At 45.6% G+C, this 19,242-nt stretch overlaps 1 protein-coding gene across 12 annotated transcripts in view; it reads left to right on the plus strand.

Annotated features, from left to right (window-relative positions):
* Nucleotides 1-1,021: 1,021 nt before the first annotated feature.
* LOC119308055 overlaps nucleotides 1,022-19,242 on the plus strand; it is a 35,074-nt gene continuing 16,853 nt past the window's right edge. For 4 of the 12 annotated variants that reach the window (XR_005149766.1, XR_005149768.1, XR_005149767.1 and 1 more), the window contains exons 1-3: nucleotides 1,027-1,620; nucleotides 1,854-2,402; nucleotides 2,963-3,086. Coding sequence is in view for 5 of the 12 variants with exons in the window: in XM_037584169.1 (XP_037440066.1) it covers nucleotides 2,381-2,402; nucleotides 2,963-3,086 (146 nt within the window). In the remaining 7 variants the exon portion in view is untranslated. Of the gene's footprint in view, nucleotides 1,621-1,853; nucleotides 2,403-2,962; nucleotides 3,087-19,242 lie in introns of all 12 variants that reach the window. The other 8 variants (XM_037584170.1, XM_037584172.1, XM_037584171.1 and 5 more) reach the window with 5 other exon arrangements.

A 19,242-nucleotide genomic window follows, 5' to 3' on the forward strand; every position in this document is an offset into this window, starting at 1 on the left:
ACAATGTAACATGGTCACAAGTGCATAATAATTCAAGTTCACTTCATTTGTAATGTAAAGTGATCACAAAATGGAAAATTAACAATGTGTACAAACATAGTCTGTTGGCATGATACAAAATCGAGTGAATTAGGCAATATGACGAAGGAAAGATCGATAACAACATTGAAAAAAATACATTGCGCGGTAACATTTAATTGGCATCCTTTTTTGATTTTTTATGAGATATCACCGCTTCCACATCATTATGTTGTAAAAAAATTGATGAAGCCCCATTTTAGTGACGTCGCTTCGGAACCCTTGTCGATGGATTCTTTTTGTGCATCTCCAAATTCCATATCTATGTCTCCTATATTCTGAAAAAAATACATAAAGAATACACCTTTTGTATTATCATGTATAACATACATACAAAGATTAGCTATATGCACCTCTTCTCGTAGTGTTTCAGTCAGGTCAGCCATCGTTACATCAGTGTGTATGTCGGAACCCATCACTTTTTATATCCGATGAAAGAAACATAGATAATATATAAAATGAAAATAAAAGTGAAACTCACACAACTATTTTATTTTGTAAAATAGAAAACCCGTTTTTCATATTATAAAAAAAGATGTTGCATTTATCTCGGAGAAAATAACCAACTATAATGTTCTTATATAAATAAGCAGTCATCTGAAATTTCTTCAATCATTTTAATTTATTTATATAGGCTAAGGAAAATCGTCCGACAAAAGATAAAATCATGCAAGCAATCCAACACAAACCAAGTATATTCGGTTTCTTCTCTCAAAATTGCGTTTTTTGTGTGATACTTTCAATATATCTAATAAGTATAAAAAATATTTTTTTGTATGCTCCATGTTTAATTAATATATGTATACACTTTAATATATATGTTTTTGTATGCCCAAATCAGCTACCAACACGGCCCAACCAGCACCCAATCTACCCCCTAAAAAACAGCACCCAACCTATCCTTCCCCGCACGACCCAAGCCCAACCAGCACCTGTCTCCCTCCCCTGATCCCCTCACTCTCTCCACTCCCAGACTCCCAGTCCACTCACGATGCCAGATCTCGACGAGTCACCCATTCCACCCCCTCCGCTCTCGCCCCCACAGCTGGCGACCTCGTCTCGCACCGCCGCCTCCTCTCATCCCCTCCCCAGCTCCCCTCCACTCATCCGACGGCGACTAGATGCGCACACAACCAGCGACCAACATCACACAAAGGTCGCCACCGCCGGCGGTGGAAGGACAGTCTTCTCCCGCCGCTAGCCGCAGCCTCCGCCTCGCCCTGATCCTCGGCCTCCTCGACCGCCGCTCACTCTCCTCGGAAGCACCTCGCCGCCTCCCTGCCCATGCCGTGTTCGCCGACTGCCCTGCTCGCGCTGACCTCGCCAATCTCGCGGCCGCGCTTGGTAGTGCTCGACTTGTCCTCGCCGCCGCCAGCGGCGACGGGTCCTTGCCGTGCCTCTACCGCCTTGTGGCCGTTTCCTTTGTCGAGCCTGCCGTGCCAGCGACATGAGCAGGATGGTGTACCGGCTTCACAGACATGTGGCCGTCGAGGCTTCGGATGAGGTCGACGCGGATGAGAACAGTCCATAGAGCCGTACCAGGTATAGCTACTCTTCCTCTTCAATCAATAGCATGCAATTCTGTGTGTGGAGGTTGCAGCTCACATGGGTTTGTGGAGGTGTTGGCTCCAGTATTTACCAAGGATGTTTGTAGATGTGTTGGCATATGAACCAGTACATAAATTGATTGATTGATTGCTTAGCACAATGCTGGTTAGACTAAATAATTAGTTGATCGAATTATTTGCATCTGACATGTTGCACACATATATCAGGCAGAACAAGCTGTTCCACGCATGGGGTCTGATTACAATATTTTCGGAGATGCATAATATGCCAAACACTTCTAAAGGTGCCTCGTCCATGGGCGCATGATAGTGGAAAAACATCTGTAAATTGTGCAGGATCCTATAGAGCAAATGGGCATCATCGACGTGCAGTACACACTCTCTTAGGCAGATAAGTAACCTCAGACAACTTATTTTGTGAAGATCGGTGGTTCATGGTCTGAAAGTTTTGTTTTTCTCTCTAAATTTTGTACTTAGATAATCCCTTAAATGCTTTTTACTGCTTGATCACATAATACATGTCCGTGCAAGAAAGGAGTTGTTAATTGAAACAATAATGTTAATTTTTGTTGTTAACTGAAACAATAATGTTAATTTATGTTAACTAGAAACTGTCTTGGACATTGGTTTTTTCAAATTAACTCCGTGTTGAACTGGTTCTTCCTGTTGTGTGCTGCAGCCCAGCAATCTGTTCATGCCAAATGATTGAGTCCTGGTGAGGTTCATTGCTGGACATGCACGGTCTCCGCAGGCAAGGTATTCGAAGCTGCCCTTTGGTCGCTTTTGTTTTATTTCCAAAGAGTTGCAAGACCTCTAAAGGAAATTTTCGTATTGATGTGATTAGCAGTGTATTTAACAATGCATATATGTACGCGAGTTATGTGTAGTGCTGAATCTGATGTGGCTGAACTATCTTCAATTTATGAAGACCTATTTTCCTTTTTAGCATTTTGTACGAACAATATACTTATAATCAGTGTGGAGTTTATTGTAATTTTGGTTGTTCTCTCATAAGTAGAGGCATGCTTTACTGCATTTATGACCACAATCTTCAATTGCCTGACCCCAACAACAAAACTCATGATAGCTACAATGTATTTGTTTTGTGTATTTTGGATTTGTTCCTCTATGGCTGCATTATCACAGTTTTCTCCTTGCATGTAAAGATGAATCTAAAAGATGTGACTCCCTTTGAGTAGCTTAATAATAAATTCTTTCCTCCCCCTCCCTCTTTGTCGGAAAATGCTGGTACTGTCTTCTACTTTATGTAGTCAAGAAGAAAACCCATTTTCACTTAATTTGGTTACTCTATTCAGGAACACATAAAAGTAAATCAGCGTGTTATCAGAAACTCATGAGCATGAAAGAGAAATTTGGATCATGTGCGAACATGGGTAGAGAGCAGATCGAGGAGAACTTGAAGATTAAAGGCAATGAAAGGTATGTGCCTATAACCATCATATTTTTATGTTGAATATTCGCTAGCTGGTATGTGCTAATTTCCGACGAAGTAAAGCCCGACATCATTGGTCAGTGAGGTATAACGAAAATAATCATTCTGGTGAAAGTACATGCAAGATAATAAAGAACTTCTCCTTATTAGGAGCATGCATAGTTTGAATTAATCTTTCAAACTGATTAGGAAGTAGAGATAGTATATACTTTATATCTCAGGGAATGCAAGAGAAGTACTTGCGCGGCAACGAAGGAAGACTTGCTAATTACAGGCCAAAGTACTCTATAGTGGTTTTTGCTGATTAAAAGTTTAGCGGTGCTAATTTCGTTATCTACATAGAACAAAGCCTATAACAGAAAAGCGTCAATGGATTTAAGATGCGGGAGGATTCTGGATAGTTGGCCTCACCGGAAATAGATGCGCTCGGTTGTGCTCGATGCGGATACGATAGTAAGATATCAAATAAATCACAATTTTATTTCAGGTATGAATTATCATGGAATTCGATGCCTGTAAATGCATCTAGTGCCCCTTAGTGATTTTGGTGTATTGAAGACTTATAGGTTAAGGGATTAATGTGTTTATGAGTGTACACAGGTTTATAAGTCTATGAGGAGTTTGATATTTACAGAGAAAGTCGACCCCTAAAAATGAATATCTTCGACTGAAGATTTTGGTATTCCTGAAGACTTTCATGAAGACTTTGAAAGTGAAGAAATTGGTGTGTCCGTGAAGACTTGATATTCATGCGAGGAATATGAAGCTTGAAGACTTTCGTTTTCATAGTTTTGTTTTTCTCTTTCTTGAGTCATAGGAAACACCGTACTGTTAAAGGGGGTCGAGGAAATACTAAGGAAAAATTTCCATGTGATGCTCAACTCAAAATCCTACACCTACCAATCCTTTCGAGTGAAGCCATTGGAAATCTCATACAGTTCAGTCAATTTCTTCAGTGATAGAGACGAAGTTCTTCTGGTCGCTGAGGAATTTGTTTTGACTGAGGAGTTAGGAATTCGCCAGTGCGGATTGCCTACACAGTGAGGAACATGATAGCCCTGAGGAATTTGAGAGTCAAATTTCCGACCATTGCTGTGCTACACGCCAGCTGTCCCAAATATCTTATCCACCTAACGGTCATATCATTGAAGGGCATTTATGTCTTATCATGTTAGGCTGCTCCCTAGGCTATAAATAGCCGCCCCTACAACCACTAGCTGGTTGGCTGCTCTGAGACAAACTGACACTTGTCATTTGTGAGCAACCCATCCTCCGAGGACTTTGAGTGAAAATCATCGAGTGAGGAAAATCCAAACCCAAACACCCATAAACCCAAAGTGATTGAGCATCACTGAAGAGATTGATCCTGCGTGGATCCGACGCTTGTTACCTTTGAAGACTGTGCTTCTTCCAGACGGTTAGGCCTCATGGTCTAGAGCATCCAAGAGGAATTGTGGATCGCCGAGTGACCAAAGTCTGTGAAGGTTTGGAAGTCGCGTGAAGACTTACCACGAGTGATTGGACGGGGTCTATGTGACCTTAGTTCAAGGAGAATACGGTGAGGACTTGGTGTCCTGAGCTGCGTGCTCAGTGACTGGGTGTCCGGGACTGTGTGTCCTCGAGTTTAAATACTCAGCCGCTCCAACCAGACGTACAACTGAGACAGCAGTTGGAACTGGTCTACCAAATCATTGTCTTCTCCAACCCTACTGGTTCTATTTCCTCAACTCTTCCATTTCCTCATTACTGTGTTGAGTAGTTGTTCATATCTGTGTTTGAAGACTTTGACTGAAGACTTTCTCAATTTCCTCAGTTCAATTTCTTCAGTCTGTTTGTCTTCGTCTTGTGTTATCCTGTGTTTATGCTTTCTGTACTCTGTGATTGTCTTCATTTCATCATGATGACCATGCATGTCTTCTGTTATGCTTACTTCTGAGTACTTATTCTGCTGCAAGTAGTTCTTCGCTAAGGAATTTCCTCACCATCAAATTCCTCGGTGAAGAATTCATAAAAATCACCTATTCACCCTCCTCTAGTCGATATAACGCACTTTCAATTGGTATCAGAGCAAGGTACTCCCTTGTTCTGTGTGATTTTGGTTTAACCGCCTGGAGTTTTTGTTATGTCGACCACAGGTATGATCAAGGTCTTTGCTGGGTGTCCTACCTTCGATGGCACGGACTACCCCTACTGGAAGAATAAGATGCGAATGCATCTTGAAGCAATTGACAACGATCTCTGGTACGTTGTGGAAAATGGTGTTCCCTCAGTCACGCCTTCCCTGAATGCTGCTGATGTGAAGAGATTCAAGCAACCGATTCTCAAGCGAAGAGTATCATATGTGGTCATCTGAGTAAAGGGCAGTATGGTGGAGTGAGTGCTTTGGAAACTACTAAGCTTATCAGGGATAGGCTCTCCAAAGTTAACGAAGGAGTCTCAACTCAACGTGACTCTCGTGTTGAAGTTCTTCGCAATCTCTTCAACCGCTTCAAAAGACTTGACAATGAAAATGTTCAGCAAACCTTTAATCACCTCACTGATATCTCAAATGAGCTTCAAGCACTTGGTGCCACTGACATCACCAATCATGAGGTGGTGAAGAAATTGCTGAGATCACTCGATTCGTCATTTGACACTCTGGCACTGATGATACAAGAGCGTGCTAATTATAAGTCACTAGATCTTGCTGATATCCTCGAGAGGCCAAATACTCATGAGTTCCAGCTTGCTGAAAAGAGAGATCTCTATGGTTCAAGCTATGGCAAACCACGTGCCCTGAAGGCCAAGGCAGTGTCTGAATCTGAGTGTGAAGATTCTGGTAGTAGCCTTGGTGACCCTGAAGAATTGAGCCAGGAGCTAGCACTGCTCGTGAAGAAGTTCCAGAAATTCTCAAGACGTGGTCGTTTTGGAAAATCTTCAAGGAGCAGTGATTCCTCATCAAGTGACTATAAGAGAAGGCTATGCCAAAAATGTAAGAAGCCTGGTCACTACATTCAAGATTGTCCTCAATGGGACAAGGAACTAAAGAAGAAGAAATACAAGGATTACAGTTCTGATGATGCCAAGAAGAAGAAGAAATCTTCAAAGTCCTCATCATCAAAATCCTCGAAGTCTTCATCCCACAAGAAGAGCAGCTCCAAGAAGGCTCGGGCATTCATTGGCAAGTAAATGGATTCTGAGGCTGAATCTGAGGATAATGAGGAAGAAGAGGAATCCGAGGAGTCTGAGTAAGGTGTGTCGAGTCTAGCTCTTGCTACCGCATTTGTCAGCAAGTCTATCTTCAACTCTGAAGAAAATGGCAACACCAACAACGCTGATGAAGGCAATGATGACTATGCCCCCACCTATTGCTTCATGGCAAAGGCTGCTAAGGTAACTAAATACCCCTCCTCTGAATCAAGTGAGGATGAATCTGATGAAAATCTTAAGCCTAGCTACTCTAAACTTGCTAAGATTGCTGTGAAACAACAAAAGGCTATTGAAAAACTTCGAAACATGCTAGACAAAAGTGATGATATGGTGGGTGAAGAAATGGACCGCACTAAAGACTTAACTAAAAATCTTCAGTAACGTCAGTCTAAGTTTGACAATCTTCAGAGTCATCATAAAACACTCTTAACTGATCATGAGAAGCTTTCTTATGAATTTCTTCAAAGAAAGCAAGATCTTGAGAAGTTAAGAGTGAGTTATGAAGATCTTCAGAAGGAGCGCGATTCGTTACTTGCTCAACAAATCAGCGCCACTCAGGAACAATTTGATCCTCCATGCTTAAAGTGCATTGAACATGAATCTGCTAATTCTTCACCTGAATGTTCAAATGCTTCAAATATTACAAATTTTTCACCTGCCTCTGCTATCACTAATTCCTCATCTGAGGACAGTGCTAGTATCACTGACAATGCAGGGCTGAAGGAATTGTATATGACGGGCATGTACAAAACCCTCAAAGGGCATCAGACTCTTTGTGATGTGCTTAAAAAGCAGATCCTCAACAGAAACCCTAGGAAAGAGGGTATTGCCTTTGAGAGGAAACTCAATGCTGATGGAACATATTGGAAGCCTGAGCAGTACCCCAAAACCTCATGGGTTGCTGCAAAGGGACCTCCAGTTGATCCATCTAACTTATCTAGCTTTACATGTGAATCTCCTCATTCTTCTGGTGAGTCATTTGACTCCAACTATAAACTGTTCAAAAATCAGAATGGTGAAGTATTTGCTAGATATGTTGGCATTAACTGCAGGAACGATTCCCCTATGAAGAAAATCGGGGTTCCCAAAAGTTATGTTGAAAGTCTTCAGGTGAATGTCCTCATGACACCACCAGTGAAGAACAGGAACCCCAGATCAAATTCTTCATATGGACCAAATTCTTCATATGGATCCAAGTCCTCATAAGGACCAAATTCCTCACATGGATCAAATTCCTCAAAAGGATCAAACTCCTCATATGAACATCATCGTGCTAACAACTCTGTTTCGCAGGGAAGAGCTAAGGGCTATGAATATGTGCATTATTCTTCAAATCATTATGTTCATAAGTCCTCAAAGAATTTCTCTGCTTATTCATATGCTTACCCTAACCCCTCTTATGTGAAACGAAATGGTTTGGCATCTTTGCCACCTTTTTCATATGGTGCTCGCAGAGTGATGAAATCTTTGCCACCCCTCCAGATGTGGGTGGTGAAGAAAAAGAATTAATCTCTTATGCAGGGTCAGGCCTCCAGACGTGCGTTAACGTCTGAATAATTTGCTGGGGGCCTGACAAAATGCCTGAAAGGACGCAGGCTAATCATGATGAAATGAACCTTCATTTCACACATCCTCAATACTGCTTATCTGTGCTATTGATTGATGAAATTGAACTGATGATACTGATGTCATATTCTTCACTGATGAAGTATATGAGTTTGTAAGCTGCACTAATTCATCTGCAGGATGATCAACCCAAAGCAAATGAGTGGGTCCTCGACAGTGGATGTACAAATCACATGACTGGTGACAAGAATCTATTAATGGATGCTCCATTAACATCGTCACATCTGAAGCATATCATCTTCGTTGATAAACGCAAAAGTCAGGTATTGGGTCTAGGTAAGGTTGTGATCTCTAAAGATCGACACATGGACAAAGTCATGCTTGTCGAGTCCTTGGGATACAACCTCATGTCTGTCTCAATGCTTTGTGATCTTGATATGGTTGTTGTCTTTGGCAAGTATCGTTGTGTTGTGATCATGGAAGCTGACAATTCCAAAGTCTTCGAAGGCTTTAGGAGAGGATACTTGTACATTGTTGATTTCTCTACAGGACCACAACCTGCCGTGTGCTTACTTGCAAAAGCTTCAGAAGGCTGGCTATGGCATACGACTTGGTCATGCTGGCATGAGGAATCTGCACATGCTCGCGAAGAAGAAGCATGTCATTGGCATTGAGAATGTCAAATTCCTCAAGGATCACCTGTGTGGTGTCTGTGAAGCTGGAAAAATGACCAAGGCCAAGCATCCAGCGAAGACTATCATGACTACTACTTGACCATTTGAATCGCTTCACATGGATCTCTTCGGTCCTAATCATTATTCTGCTGTGACTAATGATGCATCTCTATATGGCTTTGTTATTGTTGATGATTACTCTCATTACACATGGGTACACATAGTTACTTACAAACATGAAGTGTAGGAAGTCTTCAAATGATTTTCCTCAAGGGCTTCAACCAACTTTGGTGTGAAGATCAAGCACATCAGGAGTGACAATGGAACTGAATTCAAGAATTCAGGTCTTGATGGCTATCTTGATGAACTTCGCATTACTCATGAATTATCTGCTCCTTATACTCCTCAGCAAAATGGCGTCGTGGAGCGCAAGAACAGAACTCTTGTTGAGATGGCTCGCACTATGCTTGATGAATACAAAACCCCTCATCGGTTTTGGATTGATGCAATTGATACCGCGTGCCACATCATCAACAGAGTATATCTTCACAAATTCTTCAAGAAGACTGCCTATGAACTCCTCACTGACAAGAAACCCAATATGAACCAGCACCTGAAGATTCTATCAAGCTTATGGCTACTGAGGATGTTATTCCTACTGAAAAATCTACTGAATAATTCATTACCGAACGCGAAGACCGTCCAACTGATGTACCTGAGGAAAATGCTGAAGAAAATGGTGCTGAAGAAAATGCTGATCAAATTCCTCGACGACAACCAGCTCATCCTCGCGTTGCAAAAGAAGTGCAAGTTGAAAAGATCATCGATGACATTGAAGCACCAGGTCCTCTCACACGCTCAAAAGCTTCACATTTATCTAACTTTTGTGGGCACTATGCTTTTGTCTCTATCACAGAGCCCACTAAGGTAGATGAAGCATTTCTGGAGCCTGAGTGGATTCAGGCTATGCAAGAAGAATTACATCAGTTCGAGCTCAATAATGTCTGGGAACTGGTCAAACGTCCAGATCCTCGCAAGCATAATATCATCGGCACAAAGTGGATTTACCACAACAAGCAAGATGAAAATGGCCTTGTGGTGAGGAATAAGGCACGACTTGTAGCTCAAGGCTACACACAGGTTGAAGGAATTGATTTCGATGAAACCTTTGCACCTGTTGCTAGACTTGAGGCTATTCGCATATTACTTGCTTATGCCAACCATCATAATATCACTTTATATCAAATGGATGTGAAAAGTGCATTCCTCAATGGTAAGCTTGAGGAAGAAGTATATGTTGCTCAACCCCCAGGTTTTGAAGATCCAAAGAATCCTGACAAAGTCTTAAGACTCAACAAGGCCCTCTATGGCCTCAAGCAGGCCCCTCGGGCGTGGTATGATACTTTGAAGGAATTCTTTGTGAAGAATGGCTTCACACCCGGTTCACTCGATTCTACTCTCTTTACTAAATCTTATGATGGTGAACTGTTTGTGTGCCAAATATACGTTGATGATATTATCTTTGGCTGTACTGACCAACGTTATAGTGATGAATTTGCCTATATGATGAGTGTCGGTGTCAAAACCGGCGGATCTCGGGTAGGGGGTCCCGAACTGTGCGTCTAGGCGGATGGTCACAGGAGACAAGGGGCACGATGTTTTACCCAGGTTCGGGCCCTCTTGATGGAGGTAAAACCCTACGTCCTGCTTGATTGATATTGATATTGTGGATGTTACAAGAGTGGATCTACCACGAGATCGAGGAGGCTAAACCCTAAAAGCTAGCCTATGGTATGATTGTAAGGGTTGATGTTGTTGTCCTACGGACTAGAGCCATCCGGTTCATATAGACACCGGAGAGGGCTAGGGTTACATAGAGTCGGTTATAAGGGTAGGAGATCTACATATCCGTATCGCCAAGCTTGCCTTCCACGCCAAGGAAAGTCCCATCCGGACACGGGACGAAGTCTTCAATCTTGTATCTTCATAGTCTTGGAGTCCGGTCGATGATGATAGTCCGGTCGATGATAGTTCGGCGATGGTGGTAGTCCGGCTATCCGGACACCCCCTAGTCTAGGACTCCCTCAGTAGCCCCCGAACCAGTCTTCAATGACGATAAGTCCAGCATGTGTATAGTCTTCGGCGTTGCAAGGCGGGTTCTCCTTCAAGTTCCATGTACCGGCCGGACAATGTCCGGCTTGCTCATCAATGTTGTGCTTCTTGGCTTCCACGCCCAATAATGGCCTTCTTCCACGCGTCGCACGAATACGAAAAGCCAGGGTGTCTTTTATGTTTTACCCCCTAGTTGTGCGAATAATCTGCCCATAAGAGAGGCAAGAATCCAGATCCAGATCGCCATCTTCCTCCCGCGAATACTCATCGGAGCGCTTTCGACCAAGAATCCATTCCATCATGGACCATCAACGCAGCTCCTCTTCTCGCGCTCCCAGCCCTCTGCCAGGAGATTGGAGGAGATGCTCTGTTCCGCACAACGAGCTGGTGAAGCTCCAAACAGGGGGATATCTCCCTCCGGCCTTCATGGTTCCGGTCCAAGCCGGGCTAGCCACCTACAAAGGTGGGAAGCAAGCGGAGGCTACCCCAAGTCCCAACAAAGGGGAGCGGGTATGCTTCGTCCCCTATCTGATAAGGGGGCTCGGATTTCCTGTACAACCGTTCCTCCGCGGGCTCCTGGAGTTCTATGGACTCCAGCTTCATCACCTCACGCCTGCCTCGATCCTGCATATTGTGGGTTACGTAGCTCTTTGCGAGCTATTCCTGGGCGTCGAGCCCCATTTCGCGCTGTGGAAGAGGTTGTTTTGCCTTGTACCCCGCTCTCACGAGAGGTCCATATATCAACTGGGCGGCGCCGAAATATGGCGCATCGCCGGGACCGGATATCCATCCGGAACCCATAAGAAGGCGTCCGAAGACTGGCCTTCGGAATGGTTTTATATAGAAGACGCTCCGCTGCCGGACCCTGTTCGGATCGGCCTCCCGGAGTTCAGCAACGCTCCTCTAAAGAAACGCCTTAGTTGGCGTCCGCGGAGCCCCCAACTGGAGGAAGACAAGAGCGTCCATTATTTGATGGGCCGGATAAGGTTACTGGCCCATTCCAAGTTGACCATGATTGGAGTCATGGCAACATGCATTATGCGGGGGGTGCAACCACTACAATACAGGGCCCACCCCATGTGGGATTTTAACGGGGAGGACGACGCCACCCGCCACGGCTGCAAGTGGCCGGGCTCGGCCGAGGATCTGGTGAAGATCCTGTCCGGCCTGTACAAGGGGGAGAAAGAAGACTTCCTCCGGACGAACCCATTGAACGGGTTTTCTATGAGTAACCCTCAGAGCTGGGTAAGCGAACGTTTATTCATCCGACCCGTGCTTCTAAAGCCGAGTACCTTACTCTGTGATTTTGACGCAGGAACTGCGCCGGGATGTGGATGACATTCACAGTCCGGCTCCACAACCCGAGGATCCGGGAAGATCCCTTGATCCGACCTCCGAAGAGGATCCGGATATAAACGTGGAGCTAATTGATGGGGTGTTCCATCAGCTCAGCATCGATAATGCTTTAGTCGCCATCACGGCCGACTACCCTGGCCTGTCGCCGGCTCCCCAGGTACTTTATGGCCGGATTCTTAACACCATTACTCCATCTTCGCGCATTTCTGACCACCATATACAACGGTATCGTGCAGGCTGCGCCTTCAAGGCGGGAAGCCGAACCCATTACGGCTGACCAACAAGGGTTAGTTCGGCCCAGCAGGCGGAAGAGGAGTGCGGCGCAAGTCGAAACATCGCCGCAAAGGTATAGCTCATGGTTCGTTGTTTAAAACAACGTCCCTAGGAAGTGTTTGAGTGCTTATGACTTTTGTAGGAGAAAAAGTGCCCGCCGGACTGCGGGCGTGGAGGTGGCCAATCCGGCCTCTACCAGCCAAGCTCCAGCGCCTGGCCTGGAGGGGGAGGCGAGTGCAAGGCGCGAGCCGGATACTCCTCCAACGGAGGATGCCGACAGACTGTCCGCCACCAAATCTGAGGTGGAGAGCGCCATGAACCACAGGCGCCGTCGGACAGTTTTTCGTGACGCGTGCTTCTCCCCTGAGGCGTTGGATGCCTTTAATGCAGGGGACGCGCACCTCCGTGCCGCTCAAGATGGTTTGACCAGAGCCACGGAGCAGTATGTAAAAGACATACGGGTAAGAGAATTTAATAGTTATATATGCCAGTAGCCCCCGAGACTTAAAGTAGTTATATTAACTGATTTAAGGATCATATGAAACGCAGGGTCTTACCGAGAAGAATACCCAACTGTCTCAGGAGCTGCAAGAGTGTAAGGCTCAACTTGAGGCTGCACTCGCTGCCGCAGGAGGAAACACAAGGACCTCTCCTGGTAACACATTATTTTAAAAAAGATAAGTAGTGTTTGGCCTGTACGCAAGTCTGATAATGACATTGCAGGTGCTGCCGGACAAGATCCGGACAGGCAAGAACTTCTGTGCCAGCTGAAGGCCGGCGAGAGGGTGCTGCATAAGGTGCAACACGAAAGGAACAAGCTCCAGGATGCCCATGCCCAGCTAGGAGAAGAGCTGAAAGGCGTTCGGGCCGAGCTGTCTGGCTCCGTTAAGGAGAATCAGCGGCTTCGTCGCGGCATCTATAGTAAGTGCTTGAGCGAACTCCTTTGAAAAGAAGAGTTCGGCGAGGAAGTCGATTTGACAAAATATGTCTGTAGGTATACTCACAGGTCGCCCTGCGGAGGAGATGCCCGTATCAACGGGTGATCAACTTCCCGAATTGTTGCAACTGATTGAACGAGTTCGACAGGCAATGAGCGGCGTCATCCAGGCTTTATGGCCAACCTTCTCCTTATCCGAGGGCCTTGGGGAGCTTGCGGAGAAGCTTCAGGGAGTGCGGCAGCGCTTCCATTTATGGAAGATTTCAGCCTGCCGCCAAGGTGCCAGGGAGGCCTGGGCCATGGTAAAGACGCGGTACAAGAAGGCGGATTCCAACCACATGGCCGAGGTCGGACCTGTGGGGCCCGATGGGAAGGAGATCCCCGTGAGTTTAGTATACAGCCAAGTAGAGCTGGCCGCTAAATTTTCCCAACAGGACTGTAAATTAGACTGCCTGTTAGACGGGATTGAGGAAGAATACAGTCAGTCGATTTGACAATGTATTATAAAATGACATGTAAAATGCCTTCTAGCCGGATTGTAGATCGTTTGTCTTTGCCGACCTTTTCGCTTCGACCTCGGGACCCTAGGGTCCGGAGTGTGTCCGAATACCTTCTCGGTTATGAAACAACCGGGGTATGCATGGAGACCAGGCGTAGGGGTCATTAGTGCTTTATCAGACAAGTGCCCAACTAGTTATGTTATATTACATGGTTAGTAAGAAACATCTTCCAGGGAGAATAGTTCCGTTAAGGGTTCCTTTTCTCTGGGGGTGGCATGCCCTAAAGTGCATGTCCGGACTGCGAAAAAAGCAGAAAAACATCTGGGGACAGATAAATAAGTAGATAAAAAATCATCTTTCAAGTCACCGACCGCATATTCCCTTAAGAACACTAGCTTTCAGTTTCACCCAGTCTGAGGTACACATCCGGCTGACCCGGCAGTAACAACTACAAAGGTGCTCCCTTTACCTCCTAGCCGAACAATCGGGAATGTAGGGGTAAGCACAGGAGCCAGGCAACCCAGCTTGGCCAAAAGTTAAGTCATATCGATGCATATAATGGTGAATAAAAGGTACATGTGGAAGCTTGACACATGTGCTGGGCATTAAGCCCTTATAATTAAGCTTCTGGTAAAGAAGCCCCCAGGTATAGTGAGTGCGGATAGCACATCAATTACGTGCGAACTATGCGCAAATAAGCCTTTGAAGGCTGTTATGAATAGGGGTGAGAGAAAAAAGAGAAACAAAAAGGCAGCTGAAGTATAAAAAATTTGGACGGGGGAAAGGGACGAACTCCTAATCCGGCGCTAGGCATAGAATCTTCGGAGGCGGGCTGCGTTCAATGGGTTCGGCTCTAGTCGGTTATCCGATGCACTTCGTAGACGGTACGCTCCGCCGGTCAGGACTTGATCGATGATGAAGGGGCCCTCCCATTTGGGCTTGAGCTTGTCCTTTTTCTTGTCCGGCAGGCATAGAACTAGTTCACCAACATTGTAAGTCTTGGCCCGTACTTCTCTGCTTTGATATCTTCGAGCCTGCTGCTGATAGAATGCGGAACGAGCCTTGGCGATGTCGCATTCTTCCTCCAATGTGTCCAAGCTGTCCCGCCGATCCAGCTCGGCCTCTCTTTCTTCATACATGCGCACTCGAGGTGAGTCATGAATAATGTCGCAGGGCAGAACTGCCTCTGCGCCGTACACCATAAAAAATGGTGTGAATCCGGTAGTGCGGTTGGGCGTTGTCCGCAGCCCCCAGAGTATGGAGTCGAGCTCCTCAACCCAGTGCGTGTCAGATTTCGTAAGTGACCGCACTAGTCTGGGTTTGATGCCGCTCATTATTAGACCATTTGCTCGTTCCACTTGACCGTTGGTTTGAGGATGATAGACTGAAGCGTAATCGAGCTTAATGCCCATATTTTTGCACCATGATTTAACCTCGTCGGCCGTAAAATTTGTGCCGTTATCGGTGATGATGCTGTGGGGGACACCGTAACGGTTTACTACCCCGGATATAAAGTCTATCACTGGTCCAGACTCTGCCGTTTTAACTGGCTTGGCCTCTATCCATTTGGTGAATTTATCCACCATGACCAATAGGTACCTTTGCTTGTGGGTTCCCCCTTTAAGTGGTCCAACCATGTCAAGCCCCCAGACCGCGAACGGCCAGGTAATGGGTATAGTTTTGAGGGCGGTGGGTGGCATATGTCTTTGATTAGCAAAGAGCTGACGGCCGACGCATCTTTGGACTAAGTCCTGAGCATCTGCCCGGGCGGTTGGCCAATAAAATCCTGTACGGAATGCCTTTCCTACAATAGCCCAGGCTGCAGCGTGGTGTCCGCCTAGTCCGGCGTGACTTTCAGCCAGGAGGTCTCGCCCTTTCTCTTCGGAGATACACCTTTGAAGGACTCCGGTTGTGCTTTTCTTATAAAGTTCTCCCTCGTGGACCTTGTAGGCTTTAGATCGCCGAACTATGCAGCGGGCCTCATTTTGGTCTTCGGGGAGTTCCTGCCTAAGCAAGTAGGCTAGGAATGGTTCTGTCCACGGGGCAATTACGGCCATTATGTCGTGGGCTGAAGGTGTTATTTCAGCGGCGGAATCGCCGCTTATGTCAAATTGCTCTGTGTCGGTTTGTGTGGCTGCTTCCGGTTTGTTATTTCCGGACTCCTCTTCCCATAGTACAGATGGCTTGAACAGCCGTTCCAGGAAGATGTTTGGAGGGACAGCGTCACGTTTTGTGCCAATGCGTGCCAATACGTCGGCCGCTTGGTTATTATCCCTGGCTACGTGATGGAATTCGAGTCCGTCGAACCGAGCTGACATTTTTAGGACAGCGTTGCGATATGCTGCCATTTTCGGATCCTTGGCATCAAAGTCTCCATTTATTTGGGATATTGCAAGGTTTGAATCCCCGCGCACCTCTAGGCGTTGGATGCCCATGGAGATTGCCATCCAGAGACCATGTAAAAGGGCCTCGTATTCGGCTGCATTGTTGGAGTCCGTGTACATTATTTGAAGTACATATCGGACTGTGTCCCCGGTCGGGGACGTCAATACGACACCAGCCCCCAGCCCGGCCAACATTTTAGAGCCGTCGAAGTGCATAATCCAATTGGAGTATGCGCCGTACTCTTTAGGGAGTTCGGCTTCGGTCCATTCAGCGACAAAGTCAGCCAAAACTTGTGACTTTATAGCTCGCCGAGGTTTGTAAGTTATATCGAATGGTAAGAGCTCAATGGCCCATTTTGCAATCCTGCCCATTGCGTCGCAGTTGTTTATAATGTCGTTAAGTGGTACTTCGGAGGCCACTATTATCGAACACTCTTGAAAGTAGTGTCGGAGCTTCCGGGATGCCATGAACACCGCATACGCTATCTTCTGATAGTGCAAGTAACGGGACTTGCAGGGGGTTAACACAGTGGATACATAGTACACTGGTTTTTGAAGAGGGAATTTATGCCCTTCTGTCTCTCGTTCGACGACGAGTACCGCGCTTACAACCTAATGCGCTGCTGTGATGTATAACAACATTGGTTCGCCCAGGTTGGGCGCAGCCAGGACCGGATTCGTTGCCAATATGGCCTTTATTTCTTCGAGTCCAGTGGTGGCAGCATCCATCCACTCGAAGTGTTCGGTGTGCCTGAGGAGGCGGTAGAGGGGCAATGCCTTTTCTCTTAAGCGGGAGATAAAGCGGCTGAGAGCCGCCACACATCCAGTCAATTTCTGGATCTGTTTGAGGTTTTTTGGAATATCCAGCTGTGATAGAGCTCGGATCTTGGCCGGATTTGCTTCAATTCCTCTACCGGATACAATGAAGCCCAAGAGCTTTCCGGCTGGTACGCCGAAAACGCATTTTTCCAGATTCAGCTTGATATCATATGCTCGGAGGTTGTCAAATGTGACCCTCAAGTCATCTACTAGAGTTTCGACGTGTTTAGTTTTGACGACTACGTCGTCTATGTATGCCTCTACTGTTTTGCCGATCTGGGTAGCCAGACATGTCTGAATCATGCGCTGATATGTTGCGCCGGCGTTTTTAAATCCGAAGGGCATCGTGTTGAAGCAGAATGGTCCATATGGAGTAATGAATGCCGTTGCGGCTTGATCCGCTTCTGCCATCTTGATTTGATGATAGCCGGAGTATGCGTCCAGGAAGCACAATAAATCGTGCCCTGCAGTGGCATCGATGATTTGGTCGATGCGGGGGAGGGGGAAGGGATCCTTTGGGCAGGCTTTATTTAGGTCTTTGAAATCGACACATAGGCGCCAGGATTTGTCCTTCTTTAGTACCATTACTAGGTTTGCTAGCCAATCCGGATGTTTGATGTCTCTGATGAATCCGGCCTCCAATAGTTTGGCTAGTTCCTCTCCCATTGCCTGTCTTTTGGGTTCGGAAAATCGTCGAAGAGCCTGTTTGACTGGCTTGAATCCTTTTAGGATGTTTAGGCTGTGTTCTGCCAATCTGCGTGGGATTTCCGGCATGTCCGAGGGGTGCCAGGCGAAAATGTCCCAATTTTCCCGAAGGAATTCTCGCAGTGCGGCGTCTACATCAGGGTTCAATTGTGCCTCGATGGAGGCCGTCTTTGTCGGGTCCGTTGGGTGGACCTGTAATTTACTATTTCATCTACTGGTTTAAAGGAGGTGGACTTGGACCTCTTATCGAGTATCACATCGTCCCTATTCACCGTAGAGCGCAGCGCGGTGAGTTCCTCTGCCACTAGGGCTTCGGATAGTGCCTCCAGGGCTAATGCGGCTGTCTTGTTTTCGGATAGTCCCTCAATGAGTGAAGAATATCAAATTTCTATGATGGGAGAGTTGAAATTCTTCTTAGGTCTTCAAATTCGTCAACAACACAACAACATATTCATATCTCAGGAGAAATACCTCAAGGATGTACTGAGGAAATTCGGCATGCAAGATTGCAAAGGAGTCAAAATTCCTATGCCCACAAATGGCCATCTATGCACTGATGAAAATGGTATTGACTTCGATCACAAGGTATACCGCTCCATGATTGGTTCTTTATTGTACTTATGTGCATCTAGGCCAGATATAATGCTTAGTGTTTGCATGTGTGCCCGATTTCAAGCTTCACCGAAGGAATCACACCATAAGGCTGTGAAGCATATTCTTCGATATCTAGCTTACACACCAACATTAGGACTATGGTACCCCAAGGGCTCTACCTTTGATCTCATTGGATATTCTGACTCTGACTATGCTGGTGATCGTGTGGACCGCAAGTCAACATCGGGTACTTGTCTTTTCCTTGGATGATCTCTAGTCTGTTGGTCATCGAAGAAACAGAACTGCGTATCACTGTCTACTGCTGAAGCTGAGTATATTGCTGCTGGTTCTTGCTGTGCTCAATTGCTGTGGATGAAGCAAACTCTCAAGGACTACGGCATCAACATGAAGAATGTGCCTCTCTACTATGACAATGAGAGCGCCATCAAGATTGCTCATAACCCAGTTCAGCACTCGAAGACAAAGCACATTCAGATCCGTCATCATTTTCTTCGTGATCATGTGTTGAAGGGCAACATTGCTATTGAACATGTGAAGACTGAAGAACAGCTAGCCGATATCTTCACAAAGCCCTTGGATGAGAAGAAATTTAGCAAGTTGCGGTGTGAGCTAAATATCTTAGAATCATCGAATGTTCTTTGAAAAAGACACACATCCTAACACTTATGCAAAATTGATGACTTAGATGTGCAACACATGAAGAAACGTTTTTCTTCAATCAATGAAGAATTACACTCTAAGTGTGAAGAAATTAATGAAGAATTTGATTCTCAGAACCCTACGACAATTGTACGCGGTGTCTGAAATCATCATTCTTATACGGTGGGTCACGCCACCACAAAAAGTTGAAAATCTTCAATTTGAGTTTTTCCTCAGTTTTGAAATTCCTCAGTTTTTCAAATTCTTCAACTTTGCAAAATCTTCACTATTTCCGTCGTCTTTCTTCATTGGCTATATATATATATATATATATATATATATATATATATATATATATATATATATATATATAT

The sequence above is a fragment of the Triticum dicoccoides genome, chromosome 5B (genome assembly GCF_002162155.2).
Source record: "Triticum dicoccoides isolate Atlit2015 ecotype Zavitan chromosome 5B, WEW_v2.0, whole genome shotgun sequence".
Lineage (NCBI taxonomy): Eukaryota > Viridiplantae > Streptophyta > Magnoliopsida > Poales > Poaceae > Triticum > Triticum dicoccoides.